Source organism: Malaclemys terrapin, chromosome 7 (assembly GCF_027887155.1).
Source record: "Malaclemys terrapin pileata isolate rMalTer1 chromosome 7, rMalTer1.hap1, whole genome shotgun sequence".
Lineage (NCBI taxonomy): Eukaryota > Metazoa > Chordata > Testudines > Emydidae > Malaclemys > Malaclemys terrapin.
In genome coordinates, this window is record NC_071511.1 from 39163313 (window position 1) to 39190551 (window position 27239).

A 27239-nucleotide genomic window follows, 5' to 3' on the forward strand; every position below is an offset into this window, starting at 1 on the left:
GACTACTTGCTACTGGCCTGGCATGGTAAACTAATCATTAAACACCCTTGCTTTTAAACCCTGTATTATATTTTCAAAGGTACACTCACCAGAAGTTCCCTCTCCAGCTTCATGGTCTGGGAGCCCGCCTTGGGAGGGTTGGGAGGGTATTGGCTCCAGGGTGATGAACAGTTCCTGGCTGCCGGGAGAAGGGATTCTCCACTTGCCTGCTGAGCATTAAGCTATCCTCAACCACCTCCTCATCTTCAAACTCCTCATCCCTGTTGCGTGAGACTCCTCCCTTGCAGGTGTCCATAGACAGTGGTGGGGTAGTGATAGGGGCCACCCCCATAATTGCATGCAGCTCATCCTAAAACTGGCATGTATGGGGCTCTGACCCGGAGCGACTGTTTGCATCCTTTGTTTTTTGGTAGGCTTGCTTCAGGTCCTTAACTTTCATGCGGCACTGCTGTGTGTCCCTGTTGTAGCCTCTGTTCATCATGCCCTTGGAGATTTTGGCAAATATATTGGCATTTCGTCTTTTGGAACGGAGTTCTGCCTGCACGGATTCTTCTCCCCAAACAGTGATCAGATCCAGTACCTCCCGTTCGGGCCATGCTAGAGCTCTTTTACGATTCTGGGACTCCATGGTCACCTGTGCTGATCAGCTCGCCACGCTGGCCAAACAGGAAACGAAATTCAAAAGTTCCTGGGGCTTTTCCTGTCTACCTGGCCAGCGCATCTGAGTTGAGATGCTGTCCAGAGCGGTCACAATGGAGCACTCTGGGATAGCTCCTGGAGGCCAATACCATCGAATTGTGTCCACATTACCCCAAATTTGACCCAGCAAGGTCAATTTTAGCGCTAAACCCCTCGCCAGGGAGGAGTACAGAAATCAATTTTAAGAGCCCTTTAAGTCGACAAAACAGGCTTGGTCGTGTTGACGGATGCAGGGTTAAATCAACCTAACACTGCTAAATTCGACCTAATCTCGTAGTGTACACCAGGGCTTCATGAGATTAATAGGGTTAAACTGAGCTCAATATCGGATAGTATCATGTGATAAATAGAAACAATCAATGTAAAATAACACTTTAAAAAAATCTCACCTATAAGGGAATTTTTTAAGAATTCAAAATACCAGGCAACAGTCCAAAGTAAGAATTAAGGGTGTGGCCTATGCTGAGTCCCTCTTTTTGCTTAGAAGAGAAACGTACGCAAATAATATTTTTTTAAATCAGTTTTTTGATTTTTCCTTCAAATAAAGAAGGGTCTGTTTGTTTTAAATTGTGTAAGACAATTGTATATTTCATGCCAACATTAGGCACAGAGGAGACTTTTTAAAGTTCACTAACTGAAATAAAAAATTATTAATACTACTTTAATTATTGCAGACAATGTAATACACTATCACAGTTTTTGGATTAATCATTCTGCTGGAAGAAGCTATTAGTTCTTTATGCCAGAAAATATTGATATTATGTAATTATTCTGAAATGCAATAACAAAAAACAGTTTTTAAAACCTGTGTGTGACAGTTCATGTTATGCTCCACATTATTAAATATTTATGCATGTAATCTACTCTGCTGCCCATACATTTTAATCAGATACTTTCTGCTTTTATAATAATCACCCAATTTAAGTGAAAATTATTGTAGCTATAGATGTATGAAGTTGTAAACTGCCTCAACTTCATAATAATCTGTACCACTCTATATATTTTTGTAGATAATAGAATATCCACAAATTGACAAGTGGAAACACCTGAATGCATTCTGAAACTTGCAGATAATACTCATGAACTAATAAATGTGAAAGGATACATTATAAATCAGTTCAAATATTATTCCCTTTAATTATGTCATTAGAACAACACAGTCTTATAAGCAAACTGAAAAAGTCGCTGATGTATGGCAATTAGACCAAGGCATCACCACTATTGTGCTAATAAGCAGCATCTGAAAAACTGTATAGTACTTGTTTCGTTGTTGGATCCTATCATTGCAAGTAATGATTTCTGGGGGGTTAACAATCTGATTTAATAAACCATCAGGTATTACATGGTTTCTTGTCTCCAGTATCTGTTGCAATTATTTTAAAAGGTTAAAACATGAGACCAAGAGCCAAGTCATCATTATCCCAGCAAACTTGTTAAGCAAAACTGATGAGACATTTCCAGCTGAAAAAACAGCTAAAACCTTTTATGCAGGCTACAATAACTGAATAATCACTTTTTAAAGCCAACTTTAAAAGCATTCATGGATAAAAACATTACTATACCATACTGCAAGATTAATTATAGATGTACAACAATATAGACATTTATAGGCTTCAAAAGGGTCACAAATCATCGAAACAAAACACTGTTCAGAACTTTTATCTGTCTGATTTTAAATGGCACACAGTCAAGATTTTATATATCTTTATCCACTGCATTTTCCAGTAAGCCAGAAAGTGTCTCATTTTTTCTTTGTCACTATGATGGTAGTGGCACATTTTCCACATCTCCCATAACAAAATAGAAATTAACTTTGGATTGACCTAAAAGACAACTGATTTCTTTAGGAAGGATCTCACACTGACACTACTCACTAGACAGTTACTTTTTCTTACAATTAACTTCCCCAAAAACTCAGAGAAATGTGGTTATTTTTCCTCTAACAGAAGTCTAATTGGCTGTGAACATATATACTGTACTGTAGGTCTTATGCTCTTAGAAGAACTGGTTACCTCACTCTTCCAGTAATATTTATGACCCTGTAACTCTAAGATGTTATATTGTTATCTCACTGCACAGTGTGACACACACAAATAATTTTATAAACAAAATGTCAATGATCAATTCTAACAGTGAATCATTTGCTCCTATATTTATAAAGCTGAATATTAAGGACGAGGTACCTTTTGCCATTATGTGTTTAGTGTCTAAAGTCTGAAGTGTATTTTCTTACCTCAGCATCTTGAGTTTCCTGATGTAATAAAGTCAGACCTGTTAGGTCTTCTAAGAAGGAATGTGAGGAATTAAAAACTTTTGCAAGGAAATTAAACCCCTCTCGCTCATACTGGTCAAGGACCTGTGAAGTAAACCGACAGAAAAGGAAATAAATACAACATGTAAAAGGTTTACTATTACTCATTGCTACATATAGTTTATGAAATAAAGGGTAAGCTTTTTGCACACCCATACAATTATTGTGCAATGGCTAATGAAGAAAATCACAGTGGGGTAGGGATGAGGAGAAGAATTGACAATATTACAAACATTTTCATACCACTGCAGAGAATCTTTCATTTCAGAACTACCAATACAAAAAAGGCCAATAAAAAAAGTTGTATTCTCCTCCAAAATCACGCAGAAAAATTTTGTAGATTCTATAGAACCTGGTGGAAACCTCCATTACACTTTATTTGTTCTGTTTTGTACGTCATGTACAACTGGGACAAAATTTTTAGCTATTGCAACACAGAGTGTACATGTTATTCCTTTGACAAGAGATCTATTTTACATAGGATTTTTAATTTCCTAATGGTATGACTTTTTAATCACATACTACAGAAAATTACTATATTGTCCCCCCTTTATTTCTTCCCATATGTGATATATATACATTGCATATACAATTTCTATTGCATATTTTTTTCTGTCCATTTTGAAAAGTCCTCACAATCACCACATCATCTTAAGTAGAATGCTAAGCACTTTTGGATAAGATCCAAGAGCATGCCGCAAAGCTGAAATGTTTAGGAAAAAAATTCTCCTGTTATGTATTGTTCATATTCCACCTTTTAATGTTTTTGTGGTGAAACAGCTGGGAACTGTACTGCTAATTCCTATTAATTACATTCACTCTGCTTCAGAAGGTAGGTAGCTTCCCCTAAAACTGAAGTCGTTCATTTTTCCTGAACTGCAAAAGAAGCTGGAAGTGCTGCAGCTAGTACTCTCTTTAATAATCACTAAGTGGGTTCAAGTAATGAGACTCAATGTAAGTGATTAAATTTTGTTTTATTTTAAATGAAGCATCCATTCAGTGCTCCTAGTATATTTACTATAAAAAAATTTACAACTCAGAAATGAAGTCCTTCTTGCCCAGTCATTTAAAATTAACCAAAATCACCTCTTACCCCTCTTCAACAACCTCATTCTTTTCTAGTCCAACCCCTCCTCAAAAGCCTAGGAGCCTTGAATTGCTATAGCAGAAAATTGTGTGAACTTGCACAAACTGTCAGCATTCATCATTAGAGATGCAGCAGAATACGTCTACAGGGCTTTCCCATATGGTTCTCTAGAACTTCCGGCAAACTGCCCCAGGGGAATCTAATAGTTTTCAGCTGACGGCACTAGAAGTTTAATTGGCTAAGGAGTCTGGGATAGTAAGTCAAATCTTATTGTTAGATGTTCATTTAGCAGCACAATTAGCTACTGCCAGGGCCGACTCCAGGCACCAGCTTACCAAGCAGGTGCTTGGGGCGGCCACTTCGGAGAGGGGCGGCACGTCCAGCTGTTCGGCGGCAATTCGGCAGATGGTCCCTCACTCCTGCTCGGAGCGAAGGACCTCCCGCCGAATTGCCGCCTCAGATCGCGATCGCGGCTTTTTTTTTTTTTTTTTTTTTTGGTTTGGCTGCTTGGGGCGGCCAAAACCCTGGAGCAGGCCCTGGCTACTGCATACTAAGGTTTCCATGTATTACAGACAATTATGAAAGAATGAAAAATATTTTATATTAAAGAGGAGGAAAGCTTCTGCAAAATTCAAAGAGTTAAACAGTTCTAGAGGTGGTACTTTTGAAATGGAAATCTCTGAATGCTGACATCAATCTCTTAACAGCATTAATCTGAGGAAGGACAAATAAATGGATACGACAGAATGAAGAATTAAGCCTCTTCTTAAATCAAGCCATTCACATTTAAACACTGAGACATAAATAGCACTATATGTTCTGGTAGGAAATCTGGAGAAACTGTTATTAATACTCCAGAGATGTATTTCATCATACCAGGGTTTATGCGTTTTCTCTTTAGTGCATAGGTCTGTGTGAGAAGTTAATCCGAGTAAGAAGACAAACTTTCTTACATAATGATATTTTTAAAATTCACTCCTTAGAAATGAAAACACCACCCTTAGCTAAGTGCACACAATACAATATATATGTAGAGAATTGGGAAACAGCCTTCCATTTGAGATGTGTCATTATCTAGCATATACTGCAATACCTTTTCAAAATATATATATTTTAATGACTACTCTCCGTTCCAAAAGTCTATTAAAAGCAACCAGATGTGCAGCAGTTTCTTGCATCTGGCAGTTTGTGAAACACTGCATATAGAAGTCAATTTATAAACTTGGACTGGGTTCAGAGTTAGGCCTGTATGTAGTCTGCAGAGTTATCATCATTATCCGATATGTGTTGTTATTAATTTACTTTGTTGGAACCACAATACAGAGTTTATATGACATCTCTTTAATGATGTAGGCCAGATTATATGCATGGTATGTAACAGCAACACACAGTCCACTTGCCATAAACTGCAGCATTATCCTGAAACATTAGAAGCATGTCAAATACAAAGCAGATGATAACATAATATATTGGTCCTTGCCCACAGTTAAAATTTGAAGGAGGTACACTATTTTTGGATAATCAAATGCTAAGGAAGTGGAAAAAAGGTAATACAGGCTCAAGTGACCAAGTATTAATGAAAGGATACTCTCAAAGGTTCAATCAGTTTCTAAATCATGTATTTTCTTTTGTTAATACTAACAACTTGGAAGCTATAAACAAGTAGTTACACATGTCAAATCCCTGTTACAATTCTTGTCCCCCTGCTGCTTCCTCTTATCCCCAGTGAAATACAGCACCAGCCCAATTTCCCTCTCCCAAGTTCTGTTTCATTCTACCCTCCTAAACCCAAACACTAGATTCTAGCCAAATGCCCATCTCCTAAATTCCCAGGAATTGTGACTCAACTCAGATTTGAACCTTTCCTGCTGCTGCTTCCCTCGTGGGCCCAGTATCATTCCTTCAGCAGCCAGAGTTCTGTATACAAACTGCCCTGCTTTATTTCAAGTATGCCTCTAAGCCTTTCTATATTTGCCACAATAGCTGTGCATGAACACTTATGTTTGCATTATGTGTACTTGCAAATGAGCAGCTTGCATGATTGCACTGACATTTTCAGTGCACAGTATTTGTTTTGGATGGATGACCTGGAAGTGGAGGAATTTTTTTGTATGTTGTTGTAATGCTTCTTTGTAATGTGATCAGTATGGAAATTCCAATTAAATGTACTTTTAAAAAAAAAGGTATGTTCATAAAATATGAATATTAATAAAATAAGGTATGTTAATTCATAAAACTATGAGCTTGGGGTATATTATTTTGGGGTCTGTTAAATTGTAACAGAACCCATTTAAATTGCATATGAATATTATACTATTATGACCAAATCTCCTATTGCTATAAATTGATCTTAAACTATATTTTTCTAGAGTTGAAACTCAATTCTGTTATACATACACACTTTCATGTGAACATGTTGCTGGCTTCACATGATCTTACGATGGTATATTTAGGTTAGTACAGTGTCAGTGTCTTGAAAATCCATAATATCAACCTAGACGGACATCGCTTCTAGAGCACTCTTCTACAAGCCTTGTGGAAGGTGGGGGGGGGGGGGAGGGAGAAGCGGTAGACATGGTATATCTTAACTTTAGTAAAGCTTTTGATACTGTCTCGCATGACGTTCTCATAAACAAACTAGGGAAATGCAACCTAGATGGAACTACTATAATGTGGGTGCATAACTGGCTGGAAAACCATTCCCAGAGAGTAGTTATCAGTGGTTTACAGTCATGCTGAAAGGGCAAAACAAGTGGGGTCCCACAGGGATCAGTTCTGGGTCCACTTCTGTTCAATATCTTCATCAATTATTTAGATAATGGCATAGAAAGTACACTTATAAAGTTTGTGGACAAAACCAAGCTGGGAGGGGTTGCAACTGCTTTGGAGAATAGCATTAAAATTCAAAGTGATCTGGACAAACTGGAGAAATTTTCTGAAGTAAATAAGATGAAATTCAATAAGGACAAGTGCAAAGTACTCCACTTAGAAAGGAACGATCAGTTGCACACATACAAAATGGGAAATGACTGCCTAGGAAGGAGAACTGCGGAAAGGGATCTGGGGGTCATAGTGGACCACAAGCTAAATATGAAACAACAGTGTAACACTGTTGCAAAAAAAGCAAACGCCATTCTAGGATGTATTAGCAGGAGTGCTGTAAGCAAGAAACGAGAAGCAATTCTTCCACTCTACTCCGCACTGATTAGGCCTCAACTGGAGTACTGTATCCAGTTCTGGTGCCACATTTCAGGAAAGATGTGGACAAATTGGAGAAAGTCCAGAGAAGAGCAACAAAAATGATTAACGGTCTAGAAAACATGACTGACGAGGGAAGATTGAAAAAATTGGGTTTGTTTAGCCTGGAAAAGAGAAGACCGAGAGGGGACATGCTAACAATTTTCAAGTATACAAAAGGTTGTTACAAGGAAGAGAGAGAAGAATTGTTCTTCTTAACCTCTGCGGATAGGACAAGAAGCAATAGGCTTAAATTGCAGCAAAGGAGGTTTAGGTTGGACATTAGGAAAAATTTCCTAACTTTTCAGGGTGGTTAAGCACTGGAATAAATTGCCTAGGGAGGCTGCAGAATCTCCATTATTGTTTAACTTGCTCTTAAAAATCTCCAAACACTTGTCAGGGATGGTCTAGATAATACTTAGTCCTGCCATGAGTGCAGGGGACTGGATTAGATGACCTCTCAAGGTCCCTTCCAGTGCTATAATTCTATGATTCATGTAACAGGTCCCAAGATTTTGAACAACAAAACCAAAAAAGAGCTAACAACAAAATATGTTTTAAGTTGAATAGTTCATTGACTACAGGTATATTTCTAGTCTTACAAACAGAAAACTAAACTTTACCTTGAACCAAACTAAGAATAGAGTCCATGTAAGTTCCACAACCCAAGGCACAGGACCAAAAGAAACTGGTAAGTCAAGGAACCTATCATGGAGAATATCCTTGCAGCAACTCCATGTCTACTGATCTCAACAGTAGTAGCATCACACAAAGGAAGAAAAATGGTCTCTCTGGTAGGATAGACCTAGACCATTTAGGGATTTATTTATAGGTCAATGTCAACACCTTAAACTCCACCTGAAATTCTCAGCCCATATTTATTTATTCAATTTATAACTACCACATGAAAGAGTGCCCATCCCAAGCTCTGGTCATTTTTTAAAACTCTTAAAATATAATTAATTTTAAATAGACTCTGACAATTTCCCACCCTTAGCACTAGCTGAACCGAAGCAAGAGAGGAACAAAACTTGCACTGCTCACTAAATAAAAACGCACCTCCTTATTAACTCTGCTAACAGCTTCATCTACACATTGATTAGGAGGGATGACAATGCAGAACCTGTTGGTACTCCACAAGAGAGAAACCTCCAAGTTGAAGAGCTATCACCCAACATTGTTCTCTGGGAGCTCTCTGAGAGAAAAGAACAAAGCCATGCAAGAGCAGCCTTATCCACTCCAGCCAGAAACAAGACACTGACCACCTCTTGACACACAGTGTCAAAAACATAATAATTCAACTTCCGATCTTTATCCATCACCAGAAGATGACCATCAATCAACGTTACAAGTGTGGTCTCTATTCTGTACCCAGGTCAAAACCACAACTGATAAGAATCTAGGAAGTCAGAGGTATCCAGGTACACAGAGTTCTCTTACCACAAACTTTTCCCTAGACTTAACCAAATATGGACGATTAGATAGTGGTCAATACTGGCTATCTTGTCAGCATCAGGAGATACAGAGCTCAAGCACATGCTTTCTCTAGTGCAAATGGCACTCCGTCTTTACCTGAAGAAGAGTTCTGTTTAAGTTCAAAAACTTCTCTCTCGCCAACAAAAGTCAGTCCAACATATTAGCTTACTCACCTTGTGTCTCTAGTATCCTGAGACCCACACTGCATACACTCTTCAAAGCTGTCACTGACAGTTTCCACCACTAAAGATTCTATAATTCCCACCCACTTGCCTTTGCCAGTCAGGAAGGACAAAAGACCCAAAGCAAAGATTATGGCATGAAGTTCTCCCAGCACATCCAGACACTGGGTTGAGCTCAAACATGGAAGACTTAACATTTGTCCCTTCTAAATATTGTTCTTCCTCCTCAGATACAGTTAGCTGAGGTTTGAATCAGACTGATTTTATCCACAAAGCAACCTGAAATTTCATCACCACAAGAGGGCCTTTATAATTAAAAATTGTATCAATTTTCTGAACTAAAAATAAATAAGTAAACATTAAAACTATAAAAGGGAGAAATAGTAGCAACTGGTATTTGACATAGCATCAATATCTGAGCAACATACACTGTACTACAGAAGTGCAATGATGACATGTTATCCTTATTAGCAGATATCCCAAACTCTCAGGTGGAAGCATCAGATGCATTTGTAGCTATAGAACATAATAAGGAAGAAGACGACAGACTGAGGAAGATTATTCATCCCAAACTCCCATGCCAATAGACCACACGAGATACTCTGCAGATAGTCAGGAATAAATCAGACATCAGCTAATCACAACATAATTTCCAAAAAGCATTTCCAGATTAAATAAGTGCCCAATTTGTTGTTGCACACAAAGGGAATTCTCTCCTGTTTAGCCATGTCCCAAAGGGCAGGAATCCTAAGTTCTATGGTTGGTGTGGTTTTGCTTTTCTGGTTCACTAGAATTATTTTCTTTGCTGCTAATACAGTTCTCATGACATCAGGATGATTGGTCTGAACAGGGCTTTTAGTGGAGGAAAAATATTTGAGATATGGTATTATCAAAGCCATCTTCTATATAGCGTAGATGTACATATACACTTATCTATTAAAATATATTACTGTGACGCTCACCAGGGATACTCAGGGTTGAGAGACACAGCAGGTGGTGATGAAGTGCATCCACTCCCTGAAACCAGCAGCCTCTGGCAACATAAGCACTATCTTCCATGCCTCTGCAGGCCTGCTCTCTGTACAGGAAGTTCTAGGCACAGACCAATCCTTGATTCCTCAGAGCATTCCCTGCAGTTCATAGGCGCTAGAACTAGGAGTGCTGGTGGTGCTGCCGCACCCCCTGGCTTGGAATGGTTTCCATTATATACAGAGTTTACAGCTTGGTTCAATGGCTCTCAGCACCCCCACTATAAAAACTGTTCCAGCACCTCTGCTGCAGTATGCTGACCATTAAACAAAAATTAGAAAGGCCCAGGCACAAAACGAGATTAAACTAGCTAGATATATAAAGGGTAACAAGAAAAAATTCTATAAATATATTAGAAGCAAGAGGGACAAGGTACGCCCGTTACTCAATGATGGGGGGGAAACAATAACAGAAAATGTGGAAATGGCAGAAGTGCTAAATGACTTTTATTTTTCTCCAAAAAGGTTAGTAATGATTGGACGTCTAACATAGTGAATGCCGGTAAAAATGAGGTAAGATCAGAGGCTAAAATAGGGAAAGAACAAGTTCAAAATTACTTTGACAAGTTAGATGTCTTCAAGTCACCAGGGCCTGATGAAATACATCTTTGAATACTCAAGGAGCTAACTGAGGCGATATCTGAGCCATCAGCAATTATCTTTGAAAAGTTATGGAAGATAGGTGAGATTCCAGAGCACTGGAAAACAGCAAATATAGTGCCCATCTATTAAAAGGGGAATAAGGACAACCCGGGGAATCACAGACCAGTCAGCTTAATTTCAGTACCCAGAAAGATAATGTAGCAAATAATTAAACAATCAACGAACACCTAGACGATAATATGGTGATAAGTAACAGTCAGCATGGATTTGTCAAGAACAAATCGTGTTAAAGCAATCTAATAGCTTTCTTTGACAGGGTAACAAGCCTTGTAGACAGGAGGGAAGCGGTAGATGGGGTATATCTTGACTTTAGTGAAGCTTTTGATACCATCTTGCATGACCTAATGAACAAACTAGGGAAATATAACCTAGACGGAGCTATTTATAAGGTGGGTGCATAACTGGTTGGAAAACCATTCCCAGAGAGTAATCATCAGTAATTCACAATCAAACTGGATGGGCATATTGAGTGGGGTCCCACAGGGATCAGTTCTGGGTCTGTTCTGTCCAATATCTTCATCAATGATTTAGATAATGACAGAGAGTACACATAAGGTTTGCGGATGATACCAAGCTGGGAGGGGCTGCAACTGCTTTGGAGGATAGCATTAAAATTCAAAACGATTTGGACAAACTGGAGAAGTGGTCTGAAGAAAATAGTATAGAATTCAATGAGGACAAATGCAATGTACTCCACTTAGGAAGGAACAATCAGTTGCACACATAGAAAATGGGAAATGACTGCCTCAGAAGGAGTACTGCAGTCTGGGAGTCATAATGGAACACAAGCTAAATATTAGTCACTGTTGCAAAAAAAAAAAAATCATTTTATTTACTGCTGCTGCTGTAAAAAAAGAAAACATTTTGGGGTGTATTAGCAGGAGTGTGGTAAGCAAGACACAGGAAATAATTCTTCCACTCTACTCCACGTTGTTTGCTTAGTCAAGTTTAGTCTCTAGAAAGCATGTTATGATTTTGTTTTATATGTAACCATTTGTTTCCATTATTCTTTCTCACTATCACTTACATTCTTTGATAATAAACTTATACTTGTTTTCACTATAAATATATGCGAGTGCTCTGGTGTTAAGCAAAATGATGATCCTGAGTTGACTCTTACAAGCTTACAAGCTGGTGGGTACTGTTCCTTTGGGAACAGCAGGCCTGGTAATACTGTGAGAATTCTGTGGCTAATCATGGAATCGTAGGACTGGAGGGGACCTTGAGAGGTCATCTAACTCAGTTCCCTACATTTATGGCAGGACTAAGTATTATCTAGACCAGTGGTCTTCAAACTTTTTTGATCGCGCACCCCTATCAGTAAAATTTTTTTGAGCATGCACCCCCTGCTGCGCCAAAGCAAAAAAAAAAAAAAAAAAAAAGCTGCTTGGACTCCCACCCGAACTGCCAAAGCAAAAAACAAACAAACAAACAAACAAACAAAAAACAAAGAAAAGCATTCCTCCTGCCGCGCACCACCAAGGATCCTCTTGCGCACCCCACTTTGGAGACCACTGATCTAGACCATCCCTGACAGTGTTTGTCTAACCTGCTCTTAAAAATATCCAATGATGCAGATTCCACAACCGCCCTAAGCAATTTATTCTAGTGCTTAACCACCCTGACAGGAAGTTTTTTCTGATGTATAACCTAAACCTCTCTTGCTGCAATTTAAGCCCATTGCTTCATGTCCTATCCTCAGAGGTTAAGGAGAATAATTTTTCTCCCTCCTCCTTGTAACAACGTTTTATGTACTTGAAAACGGTTAGCATGTCCCCTCTCAGTTTTCTCTTCTCCAGACTAAACAAACCCGATTTTGTCAATCTTCCCTTATAGGTACTTTTGCACTCTCAACCAACCAACCAAAACAAAGACCATATTCTCCTGCTCACCAATGTGAGCTACTGTGAAACTATGGAAATATCCCATCACCTCCTCCTTTCTTCTTGTATTTCTTCCCTGATTTCTTTCCCACACAGCATGCCCCTCTTCAGTCCTTTGTAGAAGAGGGACCAGCAAAGTAGCATGCTTCTCTGCACTCCACCTCCATTCCACTAGCAGAGTTAGAGTGATCCACCACCTTTCAAAATAATTTCCCTTTCTAATGCATCTGCATGTGTCTTTGATGATTGTAGATTTTCTCCTAGGCTGATGAGACACCCTCCCTTCCAGTCTTCACTTTGCAGAGTTTTGGCCTCATATGAGCTCATATAAGAGCGTGATGGCTCTTAAATCGACTAAAAGATGTTGTAGATGTGCATAACCACCAGGATTAATTAGTCTTGTACTGAAACTATTTTTGTAACTGATACATTTTATTAGCAGCCCTTTTTATTCCCGTCTGTTTACTAAAGTAAAAGAATTGAATCTGATGATAGGGGAATAATACAGGGGATTTAGTGTAAAAGAGCTTGTTTTGAAATGCAAAACAGATGTATAACTGTGGTGTTAGATGCTTTTAACAGTCTGCTCCACAAAGAAGTCTGAACTCTTGGATAGAAAGAGCTTCAATAAGAGAATCTCTGTCTCTAGGACTACATCATATAATCATATTTACCATATGGTTAAGTAAAAATATGAAATACAAGCTGCTGATTTTAATTGCCTACCACTGATGCACAAACTGGCTCAAGTTTAGATGTTCATTTTTATCACATCATTTTTTAATCTTTAGTGATGTTTAAGCTTTTTTAAAAATTAATAATACAGCTGCAAAGCCTGAAACAATGGTATATTAAAAGCTTCAGGGAAAATAAAATGTGAGATTACTTCTACTGAGAATGGATTTATTAGTTATATTTTTAAAAGTCATTATTAAATCAAAAATATGGGTTTGTAAGTCACCTTCTAAGGCTGTGCTTTAAATAACAGATACTGGTTTTGAGTAAAGAACTTGTATTGGTCCTTTGTTGTTCCTCCCCTTTGTCTGTCTCCCACCCCTCCTACAAAAAAGAAAAAGAAAAAAGTTTAACCATTTCAAGAAAAGAAGCTCACAGAAAGTTACATTTTGTCAGAGAAAATTATACAAACTGGCAAGTTTTGCAGGCACCTCGAAGTCAGCCAGCCAGAATAGGTACCGTGATGCTCTGTTTTCAAATATAGAATTATGTTTACAATTACGATAAATGTTAACTCACTGAGAAGTGACACATCAATTTCAGTGATTGCACGTAAAACAAGAGTCATTTAGGAGCCCTGCCAGTTAAATTCTCCAGAGTTCTATCTAATTATAGTTGCAACAGGAAGTACAATGGAAAACTAGAATGGCCATGAACTGTGCTATTGCCTGAGTGTGCTCTGCATATAAAAGTGGGAGAGGAACTGAAGACAAGGGACCCAATTCTCTATGCAACAGGTTCCAGGGAACAGAAATCTAAGTTTGCAGAGGCAGTGTTGTGAACACTTAATTTTATTGCAAGTCTTCTGATAGTTGAAGTTTTTCTTAAAGGCTTAGCTTCTAGAATCACATGATTTTGTGAGGATCTGAGTTTTCATTAGTGTCTTGCCCTCACAGTTGTGGAGAAAAGCTTGAAAAATTGACCCCTAAGGGCTCAAAACCCATAAGGCAAGAACCCAACTTTGATTACTTTTTAAAAGTCTCTTTATTTTTAAGGCAATCTCATTATTTTGGGGGACCTGACTCATGATTTTTGAACACCTATGGTTGGCAATATTGCAGGAGTGCAAGGTGATTATAACCTAAAATCCCTGCTCCACCTAAGGGGCAGTAGCTGGCTGTCACTATATCAAAAATAATGTATCATCCTTTTTATGACATTGCACCCACTTATCTGTCACCCCCCAAATCCATTCTCCCATCCAAAGCCACAATCAGCCTGAAAAGGCTCTTTTACAAGAATAATCAAACTCCACAGAAGCGTTTCCTCCTTCCCCACCAATATTGCACTTGCCTGAGGCCCAGGAAATGTTCAGTCTTAGACAACTAACAGATTTTTCTAGACATGAAAACATCACAGCTTTAAGGTTTGATATTTCCTGTTACTGCAGGGCTAGAAAAAAAAAAGTGTCATACTACTGGAAAAAGAGGATTCCGACCTTCCCAATGGGACCCAGAACTTACATCTAGAAAAGCTATCTTATGTCATTTTAGAGCTTTTCATGGCTTCCTCTGAGACTTGTGCAGGTAGTCTCTTGGTAACTAAGGTATTTGGATTTACAGGCAGAAGGATATGAAAAATAAATCCAAGAAGATTTTTAAAAAACAAAAACAAAAAAATGGATACAAACCATTCCATAATTGTTGTTCTTTGAGAAGTGTTGCTCATGTCCATTCCACGTTAGGTGTGCTGCGCTACGTGCGCCGTCACTGGAAATTTTCCCCTCACTGGTATCTGTTGGACCATCCCCAGCACCCTCTGGTGCTGCACGCTTATGTGCCAGAATAAGGGGCACTGGCCGGCCCCACACCCTCTCAATCCCTTCTTGCTGGCTAACTCCGACAAAGGGGCAGGAGGGTGGGTCGTGGAATGGACATGAGCAACACATCTCAAAGAACAGTTATGGAAAGCTAATAACCTTTTTTCTTCTTCGAGTGCTAGTTTATGTCGATTCCACATTAGGTGACTCACAAGTGGTACCGAAGGAGGTGGGCTCAGAATTCATGAACATGTGGATTGCAACACTGCTCTCCTGAACCTGGCATCATCTCAAACCTGCTAGGTGATGATGTAATGGGAGGCAAAGGTATGCACTGACGACCAGGTTGCAGCCCTGCAGATGTCTTGGATCGGGATCTGGGCCAGAAACACCACTGAAGAGGCCTGAGTTCTCGTCAAATGAGTGATCAAGCTGGCAGAAGGAGAGATGCTCGCCTTCTCGTAACATGCATGAAAACAGGAGATTATCCAGGATGAGATTCTCTGGGCTGAAACTGGTAGGCCTTTCATGCTATCTGCTATTGCCACAAAGAACAGCTTGATCCTCTCAATATAGAAGGCGAGGGCATACCTAACGTCCAATGGACTCTTCTGAATTCCTGTGTGGTTTCGGGAAGGAAACTGGCAGGAAAATAGCCTGGTTACTATGGAACTGCCAGACCACCTTTGGAAAGAACGCCATGTTGGGCATTTGTCCTTAAAGAACACCATGTACGGTGGTTCTGATGTAAGGGCCCCGATTTCCGAGACCTGAGGTCTCTGACATTTATGTATAGGGAACGCTCTTCCTGGGACCACAGGCTCTCTGTTCCGAGGTGTTCGAGGTGTGCTCCCCAACCTAGATCTGATGTGTCCGAAGTTAAAGATACTGAAGGCTGGGGGGTGACAAAGGGAACACCCAGTTACTGACAGGGGTCCTTCCACAGTTGAGGGAAGTGAAGACCAGAGCGGGAATCCGAAGCACCAAGGCCAACCAAGTCTGCAAGGGTCTGAGGCGCATTCTTGCATGCTGTACCGCATAAGTGCACATGGCCATGTGACCCAAAAGTTTGAGGCAAAACCAGGCTGTCATGACGGGGTGGACCTTGACCCTGGATATCAGGTCCGACATTGAGCCTCTGAAAGGAAGGCTCTGGCCTGGTTTGAGTCTAGCATTGCCCCAATAAACTCTGTTCTCTGGACTGGAACAAGAGTTGATTCTGCTCATTTATTAGTAGGCCCAGTGCTTGGAAGGTGGTTTGGACTAGGCTCATGCTGTTCTTCACATGCGCTTCTGAGCGGAACCTTGATCAGCCAGTCATCAAGGTATGGACAGACCTGAATGTCTCGCCTACTATCACCGCCATGCATATCATAAAAACCCGAGAGGCTGCAGACAGACTAAAGGGAAGGATGGTGAACTGATAATGGGTCTGGTTTATGATAAACCTGTGGAACCTTCTGTGGCATTGGAAGATGGAAATGTGGAAACAGGTGTCTTTGAAGTCGAGGTTGGCGTACCAGTCCCCTTGATCCAGGAAGGAAACGATGAAGGCCAGAGAGACCATGTGAAAACTCAGTTTCTTGTGATAACCGTTGAGACAACACAGGTCTAGGATGGGTTGAAGACCCCCTCTGGCCTTGAGGATTAGGAAATATTGGAAGTAAAACCCCTTCCCTCAAGTTCTGAGGCACCTTTTCCATCACCCCTATCCGCAGGAGGGCTTGAACCTCTTGGGCTAAAAGTTGCTTGTAAGAAAGGTGCCTGAAGAGGGATGGGTATGGGGGGGGGGGGTGAGAGGGAGGGGTGGAAGAAAACTGAAGGGTGTAATCATCCACCACTAGGGGATCGAGGGTGGAGGAGTGGCCCGACACAGGTTGCACTCCACTCCACCGCTTTGTTGTCCTTTCTTGGTATCGGGGAGTGTCCCTCTTGGACTGTTGCTTCTTACCCCTTTTTCTCGGGACCAGAGATGGAGAACAGTGCTGAAAAACAAACGGTGCTGGAGGGGCGCTTTGCACTGAAGTTGAAGCGCTCAGTGCCAGATTCGATCAGCTTGGCTCTGACGCCAGGCTAAGTGTGGCTTACATTAGGATAGCCCTTCGTCTAACTTCCCTTTCTTTCTTTGTAAGAGGCCTGAAGTCCCAACAGATATCACAACACTCCTCTACATGAGCCTCTCCCAGACACTTCAGACAACTAGAGTGTGGGTCACTCACCAGCACAGGCTTGCCGCAGGAGGCACAGGGTTTGAAGCCCAGGGAGGGCCTAGCCCCAGGGGTGAAGGGAGCCCCTCTATGTTAAAGGGTCTAACTATCTACTTAGAGGTTTTTAAGGTCAGGCTTGACAAAGCCTTGGCTGGGATGATTTAGTTGGGGATTGGTCCTGCTTTGAGCAAGGGGTTGGACTAGATGACGTCCTGAGATCCCTTCCAACCCTGATATTCTATGATTGATCTACACTAATACTATTTACAATATTTATACTACTACTAAAACGAAGACTAAAACTAAGCTGAAGAGAAACCACTGAATAACACTTTGCCAAAGCAAGAGGAGTTGTTCCAGTGACCATCACAGGCAATAAGAAGAAATTCAGAGGGTGTGGGACCGGTAGTGCCCCTTATACTGGCACATAAGCGCTTGACATCAGAGGGCACTTGAGCCAGACCAATGAATATTGCTGAGGGAAAAATTTCCAGCAACAGTGCATGCAGCATGCGCACACCTAACGTAGAATAGACATGAGCAAGTACTTGAAGAAGAACTGAAACATTTGTAAAATTGGTTACTGTAACATGTGGGGGGCATATAAAAATGCATGATGTGATATAAAGGTTTATCAGAAATCACTAGTGATGACTTGCATAAATAACTTATGACTGCACCACTCATTGTAATGTGGTCATCCTAAATTCATGCCAATAAAACCATCATACCACACCACTATGTATTGTGCACATGGATGAGAGTGAGTTTGAGTACACACTCACAAACACACACATATCCCTATATACAAACATTATATTATTTTTATGATCTCATTCATAAAATTAAGTTTCTGAAAAGGACTGCAATCCAGGTGCAAGCCTGAGGGGGTTATGTTGAAATAGTTGGATGGTTATAGACCAAGAACCAGCTATGGCATCATTTTTGGCTGGTGCCCAAGTACTGAAAATACCCTATGTATAAATAACTGTCTCCCCATTTTCCTGTAATTAATATTTAAAAGGAAAGCAATTAGGGTGGAAGAAAATATTCTCAGCTCATGTAAGTATAAATGTTTTATGTTAAAAATTAATCTAAATGAGAAATTCCTATTTTGATGGGGGGGGGGGGAATCTGTAGCAATTTGAAAATGTTTTGTCTGTTGTAAGAATGTTCATAAATGTTAATATTTAAATGTAATGTAGATTAATTTGGGGGTGTGATTGACAGCAAACAAAGTATTACCCTCCTGTACAGCATGTCCTCAAAGATGTCTTGCCAAGTTTGGCTGTTTTTATCCTACTATGAGATTGCTTCAGATTCCAATCCTTACTTTAGGGGACTGGAGAAGAGAAGGAAAACATTTTTTAAAGTTACTAATGTATCACATTTGTGTAACCTTGCCTTGTGTGTATAGGTGGCATGGGCTAGAGGGGACTGAGCCCCTCCAAATCAAACTACTTATCAACTCCCCAACTGCCTGGCTCTCTCCCTCCCCGCCCCCATGCATGTACAGGTCTGCATGCCCTGATATGTGCAACATGACACTATGGCGGTCTCCTCCAGCTTCTTCCTAGTGGCAAGAGCCAGTGTGTCGGAATGGGGAGCCAGGGCCACACCAGCACTGGGGGACAGGTGGAATTTTTGCTGCCCAAGCTAGCTCTCCATTGCATCGGGTCCAGGAGCTGGGGTGAGTGCAGGGTTAGGCAGTTTCACTCTGTAATCCCCAGGCGCAACCCCGCAGGACAGGAGACGAGCTGCTGCTGCCTGGGATGAGTGCTGGGCAAACTCGCTCTGCAACCTCCATGGGACAGGACCTGCCACTGCCCCAGGGTAAGTGTGGGACAGGCTCGGTCTCCAACCCTCCCCCTGCATTGGGCCCGGATACTGCTGGACCCAGCCCCATGAGACAGGAATCAGTGCTGCCCGGGGTGAGTGTGGAGCGGACTTGCCCTCGAACCCCGCTCTCTAGATCTCTCCCAGCCTGGCCTAGCCTCCCCCCAACAATATTTCCCCCCTTCATCTATGCCTGTGTGTGTAAAGTTCTCAGGAAGCTAGTGTGCTTGTCCCATCTCCTGAAATGGATTCCTTGTATATTTCACCTACAGGAAACCCTTTCATAACATCTAAAATATATGGCATAAGAATTTAACTAGACAGTGCTACTAGTACTTTTAACTCTTCTTCCCCTCCCCAACTGGGATGGAATCTCTCTGTGCATGGCATTATACATACAGTAAGAGAGAATCCCTGTCTGGAAGCATTTACAATCCAAACAGAAAAAAACAAAGAAAGAGCAGGAGAAAAGAAATATCTCCATTTTTAGAGATGGGAAACTGAAGCACATATATATTGTGGGGGGGGGGGGGGGTGTTTCAAAGGTATTTAGTTGTCCAAAGATTCAGATAGGTGCCTAGTGGGATTTTCAAAAATGCCTCAATAGGTTAGGCACCTAATTCCTATTGATTTCAATGGAAGTTAGCATCTAAATACCTCTAAATCTGGCCCTAAAAATCACACAGGAATCTGTGGAAGAGCCAGGAACTGAATCCACATCCAGAGTCCTAGTGTCCGCCGCTAATGTACAAACTGGCTCAAGTTTAGATCACATCATTTTTTAATCTTTTGTGACGGTTAAGCTTTTTAAAATTAATAATACAGCTGCAAAGCCCGAAACAGTAATATATTAAAAGATTCGGGGAAAATAAAATGTGAGATTACTTATAACTAATAAATGCATTATCAGTAGATTTTTAAAAGTCATTATTAAATACACCGATAAAACGATTTCCTCGGGAGCCAAAAAATCTTACCACATTATAGGTGAAACTGCGTTATGTTGAACTTGCTTTGATCCGCCGGAGCACGCAGCTCCGCCCCCCGGAGCGCTGCTTTACCGCATTATATCCGAATTCGTGTTATATCAGGTCGCGTTATATCGGGGTAGAGATGTAGTAACTATGCATTTATAAGTCAGCTTCTAAGGCCACAAGACCATCTTGACGAAGGATAACTTCTTCATAATGTCCCATATTTTTGAGTAACCCATACCACTGAAAGGGTACACACTATAAAGCCTCTTAATTGAGGCCCCATCATACTTCAAATTAAATTTCATATTAAATTATATATGTTGTATTTTTATGATATAAAATTAATTGCATTATTGTATTATATTTAGATTTTTTATTTATATAAAATAATTGGAAGTTTTATCTTACTAAATTTCCCTTTCTTCTCTTTTAATCTGGGCATCATTAACTCTGCCCTCCCTCACAATAAGTTTTTAGTCAAATCATGATGCTTTTCTCTTAACACCTCCATGACCCACCCTTTCGTTTGTGTCCAGACTGCCAAAACTTCTATCCAGACCCTCATCTCCTCTTTTTACTCCCGCAATCCTGACCTCTTTCAGGTCCATTCAAAATGCTGCTAATATAATCATCATCTTCCTAGATCATCAACCTGATCGTGTCACTGACTTCAAGACCCTCCACTTCCTCTCCCTTCTCTAGAAACTTCTGGTCCTTACTTCCAAAGTGCTTCTTTTATCTCACCACGTCACCACCCATTCCCTTTGCTCTGCCAACAAAAGATAGTTACCTGTTCTGTAACTGGTGTTCTTTGAGATGTGTTGCTCATGTCTATTCCACAGTATGTGTGCATGCTCGCCACATGCACCAGTGCAGGAAGTTTTCCCCTTAGCAGTACCTGTACCGGGGGAGCCCCGCTGCAACCCCTGGAGTGGCACCTCTATATCATGCTATAAGGGGAGCTGCGCACTCCCCCCACCCTTGGTTCCTTCTTGCTGGACAACTCCAACAGAGGGGAAGAAGGGCGGGGTGTGGAATAGACACGAGCAACACATCTCGAAGAATACCAGTTACGGAACAGGTAACTGTCTTTTCTTCTCCGAGTGATTGCTCATGTGTATTCCACAGTAGGTGATTCCAAGCTCTATCTGTTGGAGGTGGGTAGGAGTTACAAGTTCCCAGGACTCAGTACTGCCCTGCTGAACCCAGCATCATCCCTAGGTTGGGAGACGATCGCATAATGCTAAGTAAATGTGTGAGCGAAGGCCCAAGTGGCCGCCCTACAGATGTCCAGGATAGGGACATGAGCTACGTAGACAGCCGATGAGGCCTGAGCCCCTGTTGAGTGTGCCCTGATGATCGGTGGCGGGGGAACCCCGGCTAGATCATAGCATGTGCGTATGCACGAGGTGATCCAGCGGGAAAGACGCTGGGTGGAGATTGGTTGCCCCTTCACACGCTCGGCCGAGGCAACAAAAAGTTGCGAGGATTTCCACAACGGCTTGGTCCGATCCAGATAAAAAGCCAATGCCCTACGCACGTCGAGCGTGTGAAGGCGGCATTCCTCGTTGGAGGAATGGGGCTTAGGACAGAGCAAGAGAAGAAAGATGTTCTGTTCCATATGGAAGGTGGAGACCACCTTCGGGAGAAAAGCCGGATGTGGGCGAAGCTGGATTTCATCCCTGTGGAAGACCGTATATGGGGGTTCCGAGGTCAGGGCCCTGAGTTCAGAGACATGACGGGCAGAAGTGATCGCTACAAGGAAGGCTACCTTCCATGAGAAGTGAGACCAGGAATACATGGCCAAGGGTTCAAAGGGAGGCCCCGTGAGGCGGGATAACACCAGGTTTAGGTCCCATTGCACCACAGGGTGTCTAGCATATGGGAATAACAGTCAAGGCCTCTCAGGAAGCGGGAGGTTATATTATGGGAGAAGACCGAGAGTCCTTGCACTGGCGGGTGGAAGGCCGATATGGCCGCCAGGTGTACCCTGACAGAGGCGGGTGCCAGCCCTTGGGTCCTAAGGGACAGGAGGTACTCAAGGATGAGCTGGAGCCGTGCGGACGATAGGGAAGCTCCCCGCTCCCCCGCCCACCTGGAGAATCTCGACCACTTCGCCAGGTACGTCCGGCGTGTGGATGGCTTCCTACTTTCCAGGAGGACACGCCTGACCTCTTCCGAATACCTCCCCTCCTCCTCGTCTAGCCACTGAGCAACCACGCTTTCAGGTGGAGCATGGCCAGATAGGGATGGAGAAGGCGGCCTCCGTCCTGGGAGAGGAGGTCTGGGCAAAGCGGCAGCCTCCTCGGAGGGGCCGCCAAGAGGTGCAGGAGGGTCCTGTACCAGTGTTGGCGGGCCCACGCTGGGGCTATAAGGATGACGTGCGCTTTGTCTGTTTTTACTTTTTGCAGGACTTTGCCGATAAGGGGAAACAGTGGGAAAGCGTAGTAAAGCTGGCCTGATCACTGCAGGAGGAAGGCATCCAAGATCGCGCCCCTCCCCACACACCCCCGGAACAGAACCGGGGGCAACGCCGGTTCTGGCAGGTTGCAAAGAAGTCGACCTGGGGAACTTCCCAATCTCGGAAGAGCCAGTGAGTGACCTCCGAGTGGAGCAACCACTCGTACTTGGGGGAGAAAACCCTGCTGAGGCGATCGGTTTGCGTATTGCGGACGCCTGATAAGTGGAACGCCCTCTGTGGGCTATACAGAACTCCCATAGGCTCAGGGCTTCCCGGCAGAGGGCCGAGGAATGAGTCCCGCTTTGCCTGTTGATGTAGTACATTGCGGCGGTGTTGTCTGTCAGGACTCTGATCACTTTGCCGCGAAGGTGCGTGTTGAAGGCAACACATGCCAACCGTATCGCCCTGAGCTCTTTGACATTTATGTGGAGGGACAAGTCTGAGATCAACCACATCCCTTGGGTTTGCACGTTCCCTTTGTGAGCTCCTCAGCCCAAGTCCAACACATCGGACACCAGGTCTAAAGACGGGGTCACCTCTCGAAAAGGAACCCCTTGCAGCATATTGCTCGGTAAGACCACCATTGTAGGGAGGCAAGTATCGGGGATGGTACCGTGAGAACCTTGTCTAGCCCGTCCCGGGGCCTCATTTGGAGCCTGGCGTGGCGGACCACATATGTGCATGCCAGCATGTGCCCCAGGATCCAAAGGCACGCTCTCACTGTTGTCACCAGGAAAGCAGTGACCGAGGCAATGAGATCTTTTAGGGCCTCAAATCTGCCCAGCGGGAGAGAGGCTGTGGCCCCAAAGGAGTCCAGCAGTGCCCCAATAAACTCTATGCGCTGCACTGGAACTAACATTGATTTGGTCTCGTTCACCACTAGGCCGAGATCGACGCATGTGGAAAGGAGCAGCTCCACATATGCCCTTACCTGGGACCAAGAGTTGCCCTTGAAAAGTCAATCATCCAGGTATGGAAAGATCTGTACCCCTTCCCGTTTGAGGTAGGCCGCTACTACAGCCATGCACTTTGTGAAAACCCTGGGCATTGTGGATGGGCCAAACGGAAGGACCGTGAACTGGTAGTGGTCTAGCCCCACTAGGAAATGGAGGAAAGGCCTGTGCTCCTCGAAAATATGGATGTGAAAACACACTTCCTGCAGATCCAGGGCAGCGTACCAATCTTCTGGCTCCAGGGACGGTATAACAGAGACCAGGGACACCATGCGGAACTTGGAGCGGACCAGAAAACGGTTGAGATCCCGCAGGTCCAGAATGGGCCTGAGACCCCCTTTTGCCTTTGGAATCAGGAAATATCAGGAGTAGAAACCCTTGCCCTGGAATTCTACTGGAACTCTTTCCACCGCCCCCAGGTGCAGTAGTCACTCCACCTCCTGCCCTAGGAGGTGGGCATGCTCCGGGTCCCCCAGGCCCATCGGGGGGGGGGGGGGAGGAGGGGTTGGGCAGGGGTAAGCTGAACTGCAACGTGTAGCCCCTATTGGTCCCAAGTTATATAGGACCACGCCCTGCAGAAGGCAGACAATTGGTTACAGAACACAAACTTTATTAATAGGGGGGTCTCCCTGGCAACTGCCCTGGTGCCCCCCGGCAAATAGTCAAAACCACCTCTTTCCCTGCCTCTTGCCCTTAGAGGGCGCTGACTGTGGGGCAGAGCGGGACTGTCGCTGAGACCGGCGCTTCTGGTCTCTCGGCCTCTTGTACGGGGGCTCGTATCTGCTTCTTGCAGGTTGAGCCAACGGTTGCGGTTTGGCCTTGTCCTTAGCCGAAGGGACGTAGGAGCCCAAGGTTTGCAGAGTGGTACTGTAGTCTTTCATCCCATGCAGCCTGACCTGCGAACAGAGCTTTCCCATCAAACGGCAGGTCCTGCATGAGGGACTGGGCCTCCGCCGATAGCCCAGACAGGAGGAGCCATGACGCCCAGATATCATAGATATGCATAGATATCGTGGATGCCATCGAACGGGCTGCCGTGTCAACCACGTCCAACGCTGCCTGAAGGGCCGCTTTGACCACCGCCGCCCCCTCATCCACCAGAGCCTTAAAGTCCTTTCTGTCCTGCTCCGGGAGGAGAGGTTCGAACTTCAGCAGGGACTCCCATAGGTTAAAGTCATACCGGCTCAGCAAGGCCTGATGATTGGTCACCCTGAGTTGGAAACTTGCAGAGGAATAAAATTTCCTACCAAAGGAGTCCAGTCTTCTGGCGTCTTTGTTCTTGGGGGTGGGCATGGGCTGGCCCTGTCACTCTCAGTGGTTCATCGATTCCACCACTAGCGAGTTAGGTGCCAGGTGAGAATAGAGGTACTCGTCGTCCTTAGCCAGCACAAAGTACTTCCTCTCAGCCTTCTTGGAAATCGGGGCCAAGGAGGCGGGAGTTTGCCACAAGGTGTTGGAGATGTTGGCCACACCCTAGTGGAGGGGTAGTGCCACACGGCCTGGTGCCGAGGAAGACAGTACATTAAAGAGGGAGTTGGGACACCACCCGCTTTAGCAGGTCTTGATGCGCCTTAAAATCCTCCTGTGGGATAGAGGGTGGGGGTGCCATTATGGTGTCATTCGGCGCCAAAGAGAGCTGGCATGGAGCCGTGGGCCTCGGTCGGTACGGGGGGATTGACCCCCAGGTCGGAGACCGGGCACGGAGTCGCCAACTCATGACCTGCCGATTTGTCCCTTGGCCAAGATGGAGAGGCCAATGGAGCCTGGGATGCCCCGGCCACCGAACGGGTTCCTGTCTGGGTGGGCATCGGTGGCCACGGTGCCCATTGGCACCACTGTCCCTGCCACGGGGCCCCTTGCCACTGCCCAAGTTGAGGGCCCGGTGGTGCTAGCTGGTCCGGCTGAGCCACATGGCCCGGAGATGGGCGGCTGGGTGCCAAGGCTGAGGTTCCCATCGAGCGCGCAGTCTGATAGGAGCGGTAGGAACAGCGGTGCCTGCGATGTTGTCTTCTGCGGGACCGGGAACTTGATGTCGAGGACTGGTACCCGTCAGAAAGTGCTGCTCCAGTATTCGCCTTGGTGCCGGGAGCTCCGGTGCTCAAAAATTGCGAGGGGAGTCCCGTGTGCGACGTCTGGCAGCGCGGGAACTCAAGCGGGAGTGTCAACATTGATTGTGCTGAGACCGGCTACTGTAACTGCGTCACGAAGAGGAGCATCTCCAGAGCCTGTCTCGGTGCCTGCGCCCACTACCGCGTGGCGTGGAAAAACCTCAAGACTCCTGCCCAGGCCGCGAACCGGTTAGCCTGGTTGGCGTCGAGGGCGGGCGCGAGCTGCGAGTTGACCGGCCACTGCGCGTCAACCGAGGCAGGGAGCGGTCCTTGGAGTGAGAGCTGTGCTGCGCTGGGGAGGTCTGACGAGCACCCAGCGGCGGCTTGCTGCGGGACCGAGGGCCCGTCACCGGCCGTGCCCTGGGTACTGGTAGGCTCAGAATGTCTTGTGTGGCCTGTAGAGCCTCTGGTGTTGATGGCATCCCGGCCGCAGGAGATGCGTGTGCAGATGGTGCCGGGCTGCTCCACTCAGCACGAGTCGGAGGTTTTGGGCCCGGGGGGGACAGAGGGCTGCCCGACACAGGACCAGCCTCTCCCCTTTCCCTCTCTCGGCGCTGCTGTGAAGTGGAGCCCTTCCCCTGCTTCTTGGAGGGGGAGCGGTGCCGGCTTGTGGAGGGGGCCTCGCTGCACACCGATGACGCGGTGCCAGGCGCTGTGTCCGCTCAGCGCACCAGAGTTGGGGCCAGTGCCAATTCCATAAGAAGAGCGTGAAGTCTGATGTCCCTCTCCTTCTTAGTCCGCAGTTTGAATGACCTGCAGATCTTGCAGCATTCACTCACATGAGTTTTGCCCAAGCAACAGAGACACTCAGTATGCGGATCACTCCTTGGCATGGAACGGCGACAAGAGTCGCACGACTTGAAACCTGGGGCACAGGGCATGCCCCGAGTCCACTCTAACAACTGAAAACTACTAACTCTAGCGAACGGTACCACTAAGGTCGATTAGAAAGGCTGCAGCAGAGCTGGAGCACGAAGTTCCGACCATCTTCACTGGCGCCAAGAAGGAACTGAGGGTGGGGGGAGCATGCACCTCCCCTTATAGCGCAATATAGAGGCGCCACTGCAGGGGTCTCAGCGGTTCTCCCCCAGTACGGGTACTGCTAAGGGAAAAGCTTCTGGCACCGGTGCACATGGCGAGCACGCACACCTACTGTGGAATACACATGAGCAATCACTCGAAGAAGAATGGTGGCCTCCCATCAATCACCTGTCTGCTTCTCCCATAGGTGCCCTTGCACCTTTTTATATATTGTACCTTATGCATGGAATGCCTTTCCCAAAATAATATGATTACCTGGTGTTCTTTCAGATCCCTTCTTAAAATCCACACTCATGGTGAGCTGCCTAATGATAATGGTTACACATGCATGCACACACAGGCTCTACATTTGACTCTTGGCTGATATTTTACAACCTTATGGTCTTCTTATTGTCACTTTTTGTCCATCCCTTTATTCCCTTCCACCATGTCATGCCCAAGTCATATGCTAATCTGATTATCTCATTATAATTATAATTATATCTGATTATCTCATTCACAATTTTGGCTTCAGTTCCCACTGATATTAACTACTAATTAGCATACACTATTAAAAGATTGGCAATTTCTTTCCTCCAATCACATTTAGACCACTA

General features: G+C 44.1%; 1 protein-coding gene across 5 annotated transcripts in view; it reads right to left on the reverse strand.

Moving 5' to 3' along the window:
* ATG7 (autophagy related 7) overlaps positions 1-27239 on the reverse strand; it is a 283728-nt gene that overhangs the window by 171385 nt on the left and 85104 nt on the right. For all 5 annotated transcript variants that reach the window (XR_008445692.1, XM_054035053.1, XM_054035054.1 and 2 more), the window contains one exon: positions 2933-3055. Coding sequence is in view for 4 of the 5 variants with exons in the window: in XM_054035053.1 (XP_053891028.1) it covers positions 2933-3055 (123 nt within the window). In the remaining variant the exon portion in view is untranslated. The remainder of the gene's footprint in view (positions 1-2932; positions 3056-27239) is intronic.